Here is a 13073-nt window from a genome sequence, read left to right on the forward strand (position 1 = left end):
GGCTGGAAAAGAATCAGCGCCACAATCACCTCTTTTTGGCCTGTAGTTTCCCCTGGTCTGAAGGCACAGAAATAGCCTCTGGACTCCTCTGCCGCCCCAGGGGCGCAGGTCTGGTCTTGAAGACAGACACTCGCTCACTACAGGCGACGTGGCGCAGGGGGTAGGAGGAGTGGTCCCAGGGAGGCATTTCAGCGGGGTCTCCCCAGAAGCACAGGTGTGTGCCGGGATGGCAAGAGGTGGGCAAGCAGATTAGGGCTGGAGGTGAAGAGCGAGGAGACGCAATAACACGGGAGCGCGGGATGGTGTACGGTGCACCAGGTCGGACAGCCGCTGAAAGCAGGGCTGGAGTCGGGATCTCTCTCCCGGTCAACCCGCCCTAACTCACAGGTCACCCCGGGCCGTATTTGCAACGTTGGCTTGGCTGGTAAGCCACCAGGTAAGGCAGCCGGAAACCCGGGCGGCGGGAGCGAGGGGGAGTGGGTGACCCTCGCGGGGGACCCGCGAGCCCCTCCTGTACCCGAGTCTCCCGGAAGCGGTGGATTTGGGCAGAACCATTCCCGTAGATGGAGAGGGGAAGAGAGATCCTACACTCTGAACCCAGCCCGGAACCAGCCAGCACGTGCGTTCGACTCTTCTCCTTGCTCTTCGTTTCTTCTCGTCCTATGTTCCGCCACCACTAGCTTCTGTTCCACGCGACCCTAAGACCCGGGCACCGCCGGTTGCTCCTCGGCCACCCCCGTAGCTCCGCGTGGTACGGCCTGGCGGGGCGCCCGCTCCGGGCACAGGTTATAAAGGCCGGGTTTTTGGAGCCGACTGCGGAGGCGAGATGCGACCGAAGGAGCCCGGGCGGAACTGCGCCGGGGACGGGCCGGGGCCCGCACCTGGACCCAGACCCGGGGACCCAGCAGCAGTCAGCTCCGCATCCCCGCCCGCAGCCAGTCCGGGCCGAGAGCCGTCGGCACAGCCCGAACCCGCTACCGGGCAGGCGCCGGGGGCTGGTCTGGGAGCAGGATCCGGATCCCAACCCGTCTCCGAAGCCCGGGCCGGAGCTCGCTCCGCCTCCAAGGCCGGAGCCAAGGCAGGAGCCCAGCGCGCGTCCACATTGGCGGGCGTCCAGGGGAATGCCCTGTCCGTGCCCGACAGCTCGGATGCACCGTGGACCCGCTTCGTATTCCAAGGGCCCTTTGGTCCCCGGGCCACTGGCCTGGGGACTGGAAAGGCGGCAGGCATCTGGAAGACGCCGGCCGCCTACGTTGGCCGGCGGCCCGGGGTGTCCGGCCCCGAGCGCGCCGCCTTTATTCGGGAGCTGGAGGAAGGTAAACCGAGTCCCCGGGGTCCCCGAGCGGGTGGGACTAGGGCAGCTGCAGGAAGGAGGTGGTCCTGTGGGGTCCAGGCGCCCCGCCCCCTGCGGCGCTCAATCTCAGCCCTCCGCCGCCCCCGCGAAGTCGCTGTCTGGTCGCCCCTTCTCCGCCTCCCTGCCTCTGTCGTTCCCTGGTTCCTCTCGGTGCGTCCGGTCCAGGCCCCAAGCGCTCCGCCGTCCCCCTCTACGCGCCTGTTGCTGCGACAGATCTGCGCACTCTCGGTGCCCCCGCCCCGGTCTACCGCAGTGCCAGGAGAGGGGCGGGGGGCTGCGGGAAGGCGCTGCCCGGCCGGGCTCGCCCGCGGTGGAGAGGTGTGCGGGCGGAGGGGAGCTTTTGCCCACCTCGGGGCTGTCTGCGTCAAGGTAGCGCACCCGGACACCCGCAGTCTGGGAGTGGGCGGGGCCGTAGCTTCTGCCCCTTTTCTTCCCTCCCATCCTCTTCAGGGTCTGGTTTGGGTCTAGAGGCTCGGGTACCCCCTTCTCCGGTGCCGAAGTCCCTTCCTCCTATCCTCTCCACACGCCAACAGGTGCAGGGTGGGTGACTGCGTCTGTATGACCCGTGAGGCTCCCATGAGCTGGCTAAGCTGCCCCTCCAGGCGGCTGTACTTCCCCCAGCTGCTTTCATTCTCCTCGTTGCCAGGGAGCCAGGCGTGCTGAGAGCCCAGTTCCTCAGCCCAGAGGACTGTGATCCCTTTACTTCACCAAGGCCCTCCAGAAAAAAAAAACAAAAAGCAAAAAAAGAGCCCAGTCCAGTTGGCCCTGGGAGCAGAGATGTTGGGGGACAGGAAGGGAGCTCAGTCTTGTTGAGGGAGAACTGGGACAGAGAAGGAAACGGTGGGTTGCCTGGGTAGCATGTCTCCCTTTTCCTGACCTGGCCTGGGCTTTTCTTCGCACCCACCTCTTCCAGTGCTGTGTCCCAACCCACCGCCTGTCAAGAAGATCACCCAAGAAGATATCAAAGTGATGTTATATTTGCTGGAGGAGGTGTGTACTGACTCCCCTACCCAGGCTAGCCCCAAGCCTTAGCCAGGCCTGCATTTTAATTCTGTCCTGTAGGGGTAGGGACCTGTGTATTTCCTGCCTAGTTACCTCTCTAGGGGCCAAGCTGTCGGGGCTGGGGTGGGGGTGGGGGTGTCTTTCTTGTGGAAGGCAGGTAGATGTGGGATGTCCAGGCTGGAAGAGCTCTCAGAGCCTGTCTGGTCTGATCTGCTCTTTTTCCATAAGGGAAAACTGAGTCAGGTCCTGCAGTGGGTTCATGGCAGACTCTGGTTTAGTACCCAGGAAGTGGGGGATGGGGAGGTTTTCTCCTAGTGGCCTAGCCTCCTTGTGACCTCTGGGTGTCCCCAGCTTCTCCCACTTGTCTGGGAGATCCTGGAAACCTAGAAAGTATTCCTCATGGGTGGTGGTCCCTCTGTAGAGAGAGCGGGACCTGAATACAGCCGCTCGCATCGGCCAGTCCCTGGTGAAACAGAACAGCGTTTTGATGGAGGAGAACAGCAAGCTGGAAGCCATGCTGGGCTCAGCCAGGGAGGAGGTAACTGGGTGGGGAGGAGGGGCAGGGGGCCAGTCTACATGCCCGTCATGCCAGGACTCACTCCTGCTCCTGCCCACGCCCTGACCCACAGCTCCTCTCTCCCCCTGCCAGATTTTACACCTCAGACACCAGGTGAACCTGCGGGATGACCTCCTTCAGCTCTACTCAGACTCTGAGGATGAGGAGGAGGAGGAAGAAGAGGAGGAGGAAGAGGAGGCGCAGCTGTGTGATCATCTCTGTGATGCCCCCAAGCTGTGAGTGTCCTGCCTGTGCACCTGGGCAGTCCCTCCTCTGGGCCTCAGTTTCCTCATTTGTAAACAGGGACACGATCAATGTGCTGGCCAGCAGCGTTGTTGGGACGATTGAGACTGCCATCCTTATTGGCAGGGGGGAGGGAAGCCCTTGGGTGGGCTGGGAACTGGGAACTGCCACTCCCAGACTCCCTGCACCCTGACTCCCATTACTGCCTCCCATAGGACTCCTCAGGAGGGGCCGATGCATCGCTGCCCGCAGCTGGAAGCCCTGCAGGAAAAGCTGAGGCTGCTGGAGGAGGAGAACGATCAGCTGAGAGAGGAGGTGAGGATGGGGGAGGAGGGCACGCCCACCAGCAGGGGGCCTTGACTCCCCTGCCCCTTCTTCTCTCCCTCCCTCCAGGCCTCTCAATTCGACACCCTTGAGGATGAGGAGCAGATGCTCATTCTGGAATGTGTGGAGCAGTTTTGTACGTGATGTTGTCACTTGGGGTAGGGGGCTGTCCCAAGGAGTGGAGGGAAGAACTCAGGAGTGGGAGTCCAGAGACCTCAGCTCCAAGTCCCAGCCCTGGCACTTCCTAGCTGTGCAAGCTTGGGCAGCTTCCTTGACCTCTCTGAACCTTCATTTTTAGAATAGAGATTAATAATCTCAGTGCCGTTGATCTCTCCAGGGTTTACGAGGATCAGGAGAGGCTGCAGCTGAGGAATTGCTTTGTGCAAACTGTGAAGAGTTGTACAGAAGCTGTGGGTCTCGTCTAAGCCTGTCTCCTCCTGTTATTTGGGGCAGGCGGGAGGGAGCCATGAGCTGCCAGAGACCAGGTACCCAGGGCTGGGGCAGTTCAGAGTCATGCATTGGGCAGTGGCTGTGCCTGGCACCGTATGCTTATGAAGATGAGTGGGGCACAATGTTGTCCCCAGGAGCTCAAGTCTAGCTGGTGACATACAGACTCACAGCAGCAAGAGCTGAGCTCATGCTGTTCCCCTACCCCAAACCTGACCTGCCTCCTCCTGCGTTCCACAGCTCTCTGAATGGCCCCAGTGGTTCCCAGGCCCTGGAGTGCGAGCTGGTCCCCAAGTTCTGTGGCTCCTACCTCCTGGGAATAGCTCAAGTTTCTTTCTTCCTGCCCACACTGTTGCCTCTTGCCTAGGACACCTCTTAACTGTTCTCCTGCCTCTACTCCTGCCCTTCCAGGTCCTGCTGCATATAGCCCAGATGAGTTTTCTTTTTTTGGGGTGGCTGGCCAGTATGGGGACCTGAACCCTTGACCTTGGTGTGATAACACTGCACTCTAACCAACCGACCTAGCCGGCCAGTCCCAAATGAGTTTTCTAAAACCAGACCTGACTATGTCACATCTCTGCCTCAAACCCCAAAATAGCTTTCCATTGGCCAAAGGATAAATCTGAACCCCTTACCTGGCCTTTGTGATCTGGGCCCTGCCCACTGCCCCTGCCACTCCCCCTCCCAGAGACTTATGATTGCCTCTGGGCATTTGCACTGTGCTTGGGCCCCTGTCTTCCCTTCTTTGCCTGGCCGAGCCTCACTTGCCCTGTGGTCTGAGCTTGGTGTTTCCTTCTTCTAGGATTCCTTCCTGAATCTTGCAAAGCTGAGTTGGATGCCACAGCTATGACCATCCCCCCAGTATGCCCTTGATATTTGCCACATCATAGCCCATATAATGCATTATCTTTTTCCTGACTGTCTCCCTGCTAGACTTGAGCTCAGTGTGGGCTGGGACCGGGTCTTGCTGGTCACCCACCCACCCACACTGCCCCGCTCAGTGTCAGTCTACAGACATTTTGTGAAAAGAAGAGCCGAGTGAGGAATGCCAGGCGCTGTGGAACCCGCAGGTGCTCCACAAGAGCAGAGGGCTCAGGGAAGACAGAGGCATCTGGGAGGGCCACCACTGGCCCCCGAAGTCCAGGGGAGCCAGGGCTGACCTTTCCCTGACTCCTCCCCAGCGGAGGCCAGCCAGCAGATGGCCGAGCTGTCGGAGGTGCTGGTGCTCAGGCTGGAAAACTATGAGCGGCAGCAGAAGGAGATCGCCCAGCTACAGGCCCGGATAGTGAAGCTGCAGCAGCGCTGCCAGGCAGTGAGTCGGGCTGTGTGCGGGACCTCTTCCCCTGTCCCCACAGGACCAAGCCTCCTCCTCCCTGCCCCTACCCCGTGGAGCTCTCGGCTCTGCCAGGCCCAAGGCCACTTTCTGTGTCAGAGTCAGAGTTAGAGGAGACCTCAGAGAGCTCTCGTTTGCGCCCTCATTGTCCCAAGGAGGTGTCCCAGAGTCTTCTAGGAACCAGGCTGTGTGACTCCTCTCCCCTATTTACCCTCATTCCATGTGACTTCTTTTTTTTTTTTTTTAAAAGGTGACTGGTAAGGGGATCTTAACCCTTGACTTGGTGTTGTCAGCACCACGCTCAGCCAGTGAGCGAACCGGCCATCCCTATATGGGATCCGAACCCATGGCCTTGGTGTTATCAGCACCGCACTCTCCCGAGTGAGCCATGGGCCGGCCCATCCATGTGACTTCTTTTTTTTTTTTTTTTTTTTTTTAAAGATGACCGGTAAGGGGATCTTAACCCTTGACTTGGTGTTGTCAGCACCACGCTCAGCCAGTGAGCAAACCGGCCATCCGTATATGGGATCCGAACCCGGGGCCTTGGTGTTATCAGCACCGCACTCTCCCGAGTGAGCCACGGGCCGGCCCCCCATGTGACTTCTTACTTCAAGGGCTGCCAAAGACTCACTGATGTGCCTGAGAAGACTTGCGGGAAGCAGGGGGTGCCTGGGAGTGGGGAAGCCTCGGGTGGGGTTCACTGGTTTTTTTGGGTCTTTCCAGTATGGGGCTGAGACTGAGAAGTTGCAGCGGCAGCTGGCTTCGGAGAGAGAAATGCAGTTCCAGGAAGAGGTGAGGCTCCCCCTGGGCTCGTGCCCCTGCCCTTGAGAGCCTCTGGCCCAGAGTGCGGACCTGAGCCCCTGGCAGTTGTGGACTCTCCTGAGAGGACAAGCAGCTTGTAGGCAGGGACTGGGTCTGGTCCCTTTTTGCCCCCTCCATGTCTGGCACAGGGCCTGGCAGGTGGCACTTCAAATGAGGTCTGAGCGGAGGGGAGTGGAGTCCAGGGAACTGCCCGGGGTCACGCTGCATGTCACTGTTTGGGTCTAGAGCCTGGGCCTCTTGCCTCTTAGCGTGGGAAGAGGGTAGACGAGAGTACTGGACTGGTTTTGCCTGGGTCGCAACAGGGCCTGCGGGAGAAGTACACAGATTCTGGGGGCATGCCCACTGAGTCCCAGAAAGAGGCGAAGACCCTTCGCCAGCAACCCCTGGTGTCCACTGGGTCCGTCACCCACTATGCGTACAGTGTGCTTCTGGTGAGGACCCTCCCCTAGCTGCCCACCTTTTTACATCTGTGTGCCACATCTTAGCTCTGCTGGCTGGTTTCTAGCCTCGGGTCCTTTTTTGTGCATGAGAGTATGGGTGGAGGTTCTGTGTGGTTCCTCTGCTAACGTCCCTCTTCTGCACCCTTATAGGGGGCACTTCTCGGTTTCCAGGAGACCCTGGCTGAGGAGCTCAAAATGTCTCTAAGGAGGATTATCTCAGATCCTGTGTATTTTATGGAAAGGTGCGTTCCTAGGCCCACAGGCCACACTCGCCCCAGCCTCCCAGTAAGCAGCAGCCTTCCCACAGTGGGGAGGCGTCTGCCCTCACACTTCTGCCCTTCCATGCTTCCCATGGTGCCCCTCCTCTGCCTCCCTCCACCCACCTCGTTCACTACCCCAGCCCCTTTCACTCAGTGCTCTTCTCTATTAACATGCTCTTGTATCTACCCTGGGATATTTTTGCAAGACTGGACCCCAAGGACTTTGTAGTTTTGGCTTCCGTTGCCTCTGTACACTAAAGATCCTTTTCGCTGTTGAAGGAATTATGAAAGGCCCAGAGGGGACATGTCAGACCTGGGGTACACTAGCCAGGGGCTCCCCATCACCTGCCCTCACCTTTCAGCAGCCAGACAACCACCTGCAGCCTACAACCCTGGAGAAGGCCCCGCTCTCTGGGCCTGCTGGGCTGAGAGTAGTTCTTGGAAGGAGCTGCCCCCCTAGGTGGCTGTCTGATTTAAGGCTGCTCGAGTGGAGACCAAAGCCCTCCCTTCACCTGACCAGGGGCTGAGAGACGAATGAGCACTGGCCTAGGAGCCAGGAACACCTGGGACTGAGTCCCAGCTTGCTCCCTTTCTTGGCTGTGTGTCCTTGGGCAAATCACTTGACCTGTCTGAGCCTTATTAAAATGTATTTGTTCCTATGGCAACTAGCTAGGGGGTGGGTTGTGAAGGTTAAGTAATGAAGGAGAGAGGCAGAGGGGGTGTCATTTCTGCTGGTCTCCTCCATGCAGCAGGGTGGGGGATAGAGGGCAGGTGGGGCCTATGCAGTGTTGGTGACCACTCTTCTCCCTCCCACCAGGGGCGTAGACTGGGTGTTTGAGGCTCTGAAGCTGGTACCCAGCTCTCCTCTCCCCTGGCTGGGACAGAACTGGGGAGGAGCCCTTAGGGTCTGTGTGCAGACTGGGGCGGGGGCAGGAGGGCACAGGGGATGGGGCTGGGGGTTGGATTTTCCTCCTCAACCTCACTGGCAGGAGACAGCCTGGGGGAGTGGAAGAGGGTGTCTGGGAGGTCCAGCTGGGGTTGGCTTGTAGGGAGATGGAAAGACTTCTCTGTCTCCCTGTCCAGATACGACCTTCGCTACCATGAGGAACGAGAGCAGGAACAGGGGTTTGAGGCCGAGGAGGGGCTGATGCCGGCAGAGGATATTGTGCCAGAGGAAGATTTCGAGCCTGCGGAGGAGTTGGTGCCTGAGCAGGAGCTGGGGGCTACAGAAGAGGGGGTGCTGGCTGAGGAAGGGGTGACTGAAGAGTCAGAGCTGGTGTCGGAGGACACTGAGGCCTGGGAGGAGGTGGAGCCGGAGCTGGATGAGGCTACGCGGATGAATGTGGTGACCTCAGCCCTGGAGGCCAGTGGCCTGGGCCCTTCACACCTGGACATGAAGTATGTCCTCCAGCAGCTGGCCAGCTGGCAGGATGCCCATTACAGGCGACAGCTGAGGCAGAAGATGTTCCAGAAAGGTGAGTGCTCCCATGGGGGCCTCCCTCCGGCCAGTCGGACAAGCTGCAGATCATCAAGCCGATGAAAGGTGAGGGTAGGTGAGCCCCCCAAGTGCTCACTTACCCCATTCTGGCCCTGCCCAGCGTGCTGATTTGCACGGACTTTGCATATCATTTGCATAGGTACCTCAGGTTCCCTTCAATGGGAACTGTGGCCCCAATGCTCATTTATGTCGAATTTGCTTAGGCTTCCAGATCTCCATCCATTTTTCTCATGGGGGATGGGCTGGGGGTCAGAGCTGGGACTCTGTCCCCCCCACTGCACCTCAGCTTCCTGTCTCTGCCTGCCCCCTTCCTTTATCCTTCACTCCTGCCTCTCCTGTCCCCAATGCTCCCTAACCCTGCAGCAGTGGCAGCAGCAGGCCAAAACAAACATGGGGGGGCGGGATCGTGGAGCAGCAGCCCAGGGTGCTGACCCAGGACTTTTGGAGGCTGGAGGAGGACAGGGCCAACCACCCTCCCATGGCCTGGGAGGAAGAGGGGCCTGCTGGGGTCACCCAGGTCATTGGGACGAAGGCCTCCGCCAGCAAGGGCCACAGTCGGAGCCGTCCCCTGGGTGAGTCTGAAGGTGGGCTAGGGTCTCCTACAGGGTGGTTGGGGGGGTGGGTTAGGTTCTTCTCTCCCCAGCTCAAAACCCCCAGGTTTGGGGAGCTGTACCTGCTGAGTGCAGGCCATGGGAGCCCTGCCTTTAAGGAGCTCATGGTGATATCAAGGATGACCTAGTGACTTTCACGCAAGTGGGACCCTTTACACATGTGTTAGCTCCTGTGACCCTCACGCCCCTGTAGGTAGGTGTTATTATCTTCCATTTCCTAGGTGAGGGAACAGGCTCAGAGAGCTGAAGTGACTTGTTCAAGGAAGGCTACTGTGCCATAATGCCTTCCCTGGCCCATCCCTCCCCTCTGATGCTGTTCTGGTGCCCCATCTGGCCTGCTGGGTCAACCCTGAAGTTATAACTTGTTGGTGGCCTCCATCTTATCTAGCCTGTCCCTACTCTGATGGCATTTTGGTCACTGCTGGGTGGAATAGCACTGGCCTCAGCAGGGCTGCCATGTGAAGAAGTACAGGTTGTAAACTGAACCGTGACCTCCATGGCTGGGCAGTGGGCAACCTGCATAGCTATCAATGGTGGCTTTCTGTTTCCTTCTGATACAGCTGGCCAGATCCCTGCCTGATGCCCAGGCCAGGCCTATGGTTGTCAGGAGCCCAGTTCACATCCACCCCCTTCTCTTCCAGGCTTTGCTGTTTCCCAGCAGCCTGCAGAGGCCCCACAGACAGCTTGAGGCCCCTCCTGCTGCGTGGCCAAGCCCGACCCATCCCAGACCCTCCTTCCCATCCTCTGAAACGAGACCCCATGTCTGTCACTTGCCCACCCCCTGTCCTGAGGAACCTGGGCTGGAGCTTGAGGGCCCAAGCCTCGACCCTCTTTGGGGACTGGCAGAAGGAACCCCGGCCCTCATTCTGCAGCTGGTGCAAAAGCTGTGGCTGCTGGGCCTGGATCACGTGGTGGCTTAGATGGCAGAAGAAGCCTGAGGGGAGGCCCACTAGCTACCAGACCCAGCTCTGAGACGGGGCTGACTGAGCTGGGGGTGGAGGCTCAGATCCCAGGTATAGGAAGTGTTGTGAGTATCCTCCGAACAGCTCTTCACCCCTTGACCCTCATATTAAATGTGGTTCCCAAGTCTTGCTGACTTAAGGACCTGGTCCTCTTCCCCTGTTCTTTGTCCTTACCATTTGTAACCAGAAGTGTCTGTGTGTGTGTTGGTGGGTGGGCGTGGGGTCCCTCTGCCCAGTGAGGTGCCTCCCCTCCATCTCCTCCCTGCCTATGGCCTGTGAGGGTCCAGTCTCCCCACCCAAAGCCCACCCAAGGCCCAGTCTCTCCCTCCTGCTGTCCTCCCTCAGTGCCCCGTGTTTTCTCATTTGAGATGTTCTGCCTCTTCCCACCCCTTTGCCCATAAGTAACTGGGGTCTGGGGCTCAGGACCTCCGTCAGTGACTGCCCCACTGCCCACAGTGCTTCTCAGTCTCCTGTTACTTGTCAGCTTGTGTATGTGCCAGTGCAGGAAATAAAAAACCTGTGTGCTACCGAGCCCAGTCTCAAGCCATCTTTCTCAGGGAGCACGTGTGCGTGTGCGTGTGTGCATATGTGTGTTTGCATGCATGTGTGCACACTTTGCAGGGACAAAGTTGTGGAGAGAGAGGATGGACTCTGATATTGAATAACGTGCCGAGGACTTTTATTAAATACACTATTTAATCGTATCAGCAACCCCTGTGGGGTGGTGGTGATATGATAAGCATTTGTCAGGTGGTGAAACAGGCCCAGACAGGTTAAGTGACCCCCTGAGGGTCTAAGAGCTGGTTGTGGAGCTGGGATTTGAACCGGAGTCCTTGGAGCCCATGCTTGGGTAGGCTCTGTTCCCAGATCCTTTCTGCCCCAGTGCCCCAGCTGTGCAGGGAAAGCAGGAGTGGGAGTTACTCACTGAATCAGTCCATTTCTGTTGCTTATAACAGGAATCCCCGAAACTGGGTAACTTGAAAGGAAATGAAATCTACTGCTTACAGTTGGGAGGCTGGAAAGCCCAAAGTCCAAGGAACACTTATGGTGAGACCTTCTTTGGTGGTGACTTCAGCGATGCAGGGTATCACACTGTGAGAAAGGCAGAAGCAAGTGAGAGCTAACTCCTCACTCCTCCTTTTAGAGCCCTCAGAACCATGCACATGACCACTATTAAACCGTCAATGGATTAATCCATTCACTTGGGCATGGTCCTCACAATCTAATCACCTCTTCAAGGCCCCACCTTTCAATTATAATAGGATTTCCTGCCCTCAACAGTTACAGTGGGGATTTAAGCTTCTGTGAGTTTGGGGGGATATTCAATCTGCTGCACCCACTGTCTTAAGACAGGAAGCTAATGAGAGGGGCTTTTAGGCCATTTAGGCTCAATCCCCCTGGGGAACTGGGAGAAAGTGTAGCCCTTTACAACTCAAAGTATGGTCTGTGGACCAGCCTCATTGATATCTCCTGGGGGTTTATCAGAAATGCAGATCCTCAGGTTGCACCCCAGACCTACAGAATCAGAATCTGCATGTTAACATGGTCCCCAGGTCATTCACATGCGTATAAAAGTCTGAGTCACACCAATAGAAAACACATCTCAGTTATCTTGCCCGAAATGGGGGGAAGCTTGGGCATGCCTCGCCCAATTCCCACTCACCACTGGCTGGGGCTGCTCCTGGCCATGACTCTTGGTACTTCTGGCCATGCATAGGCAGAAGAAAAGCCCTTGGGCAGAGAGTAACTGGTTCTGGAAGCAGGACAGTCAGCGTTTACTGCAATGGTGAGTACCTAGGATGTGGGTGGGACATCGCTAGTGTCTCTACAATCCACCCCTTGTCCCAGTCAGAGGAACTCAGCTCCATGTGGAGTTCACTCTGGCCTGGCATCGCTTCTTTAAGATGGTGGCCAGTCACAGTATCTTAAAAAAAAAAAAAGATATAACTGGAGGGTGAATGGTACAAACCATGCAATGGGTTCTGAAGCCCTAAATGACATTTACCATCTCCCTCCTCTACTGCCCATTCTATATTCCCCTCATCCTTGGCCAGCACTTCAGATGTCCGTTGCTTTCCTGGTGGAGTGACCTAGACTTTCATTCCTCTGAGGTCTGAATCCTCAATTACCATGCCCTTGTCAGCCCATGGTTGGCACAATTGTCTGTTTATGGTTATCATGAGGCAGAAAGCACTGAGAGGCACCCCAGTGAATCCCTCAAGTTCCAGACATAGTCCTTTCTGTCCCCATTATGAGGCAGTGGCCTTAGCTCCTCACGATGAGCAGGGTCAATGACCTCTGACAGTCATAGCCCTTTCTCTGCCTGCTGGTCTACTGTCATGAAGAGCCACAAATGCCCAGCCAGCAGCTGTACCTTCAGGTTTATTTTACTTTTGTTTTTTTTAAGAATGGCACATTTGTTTATTTCTCAGTTTGTGAAAATGCCCTTAATTTGTTGTAATAGCAAATAAATTTCCACTCTGATTGCTATGCAAAAGAACAGAAGATAATCTGCTTTGCAATGAGCTTTATAGTTCAGTTGCCTACAGGCAACATGTTATATATGAAAGAATTACTAACTGAACTGCAGGTATTAAATACTGAAAGAAAAATAACAGTTTATTCTATTTTATTTAACAGTCTAGGAAGTTCGCAGCCGTCAGTAGTTCCAGTGCCATTTCAGGTGCAATTGAGAATTCAGGAATCTTGGTGGAGCTGTTAGTGTAGCAAACCTTGTGGGTAAAATACTTGAATACTTTTGACAGCACATGTGAAGGGATTTCCCTAAAACTGACCTCACTGGTTTCGTTTTCAGCAAACTGACCTGGACCACTCAACATGGCTTTTGTTGTGCCTGATGTTCATGTTCTTTTTCTACAATAAATTCATGACCATCAGATGATATCGATTTGACATACATGACATCCAGAACTTCACAGCCACCGTGGGTTTTCTCCTCTCCATCCATTATATTCTTATGAAATTCTCCTTTACTTCCACAGCAATTTTAGTATTTCTTGTCAGCCTCACAGCCACTGCAGCCACCGCAGCCAGGTCCCCGTGTACTGCCACAGCCCCTACTCCAGGTCGGCCCCGCACCCAGAACTTTAGGATTAGGGGAATCTTTGCTGTATTCCTGGTGGAAGCATCCCTCCCCCTCCCAAGAACCAGGATTTCTAGTCCAGAAGATCCTAAAATTGTGGGTGCAGGAAACACAGATT

General features: G+C 56.5%; 1 protein-coding gene and 1 pseudogene across 4 annotated transcripts; one reads left to right on the plus strand and one right to left on the minus strand.

The window, feature by feature from the left end:
• Positions 1-826: 826 nt before the first annotated feature.
• On the plus strand, positions 827-10383 carry HAP1 (huntingtin associated protein 1). 4 transcript variants are annotated; one of them, XR_010024649.1, is made up of 12 exons: positions 827-1316; positions 2268-2344; positions 2778-2894; positions 3006-3148; positions 3371-3470; positions 3549-3615; positions 5108-5238; positions 5983-6051; positions 6384-6512; positions 6672-6763; positions 7865-8851; positions 9532-10383. XR_010024649.1 is itself a non-coding variant. In XM_063111954.1 (12 exons), the coding sequence occupies exons 1-12, from the start codon at positions 827-829 to the stop codon at positions 9576-9578; spliced, it is 1854 nt and encodes a 617-aa protein (XP_062968024.1). In that variant the 3' UTR covers positions 9579-10383. The 4 variants fall into 4 exon arrangements, 3 of the variants coding, with proteins under 3 accessions (XP_062968024.1, XP_062968023.1, XP_062968025.1); XM_063111954.1 differs by having other exon boundaries at positions 7865-8256; XM_063111953.1 differs by having other exon boundaries at positions 7865-10383.
• A 2102-nt stretch (positions 10384-12485) lies between these two features.
• Positions 12486-12820, minus strand: LOC134389113 (elongin-C-like; annotated as a pseudogene).
• Positions 12821-13073: the final 253 nt, after the last annotated feature.

Source organism: Cynocephalus volans, chromosome 10 (genome assembly GCF_027409185.1).
Source record: "Cynocephalus volans isolate mCynVol1 chromosome 10, mCynVol1.pri, whole genome shotgun sequence".
Taxonomy (NCBI): Eukaryota; Metazoa; Chordata; class Mammalia; order Dermoptera; family Cynocephalidae; genus Cynocephalus; species Cynocephalus volans.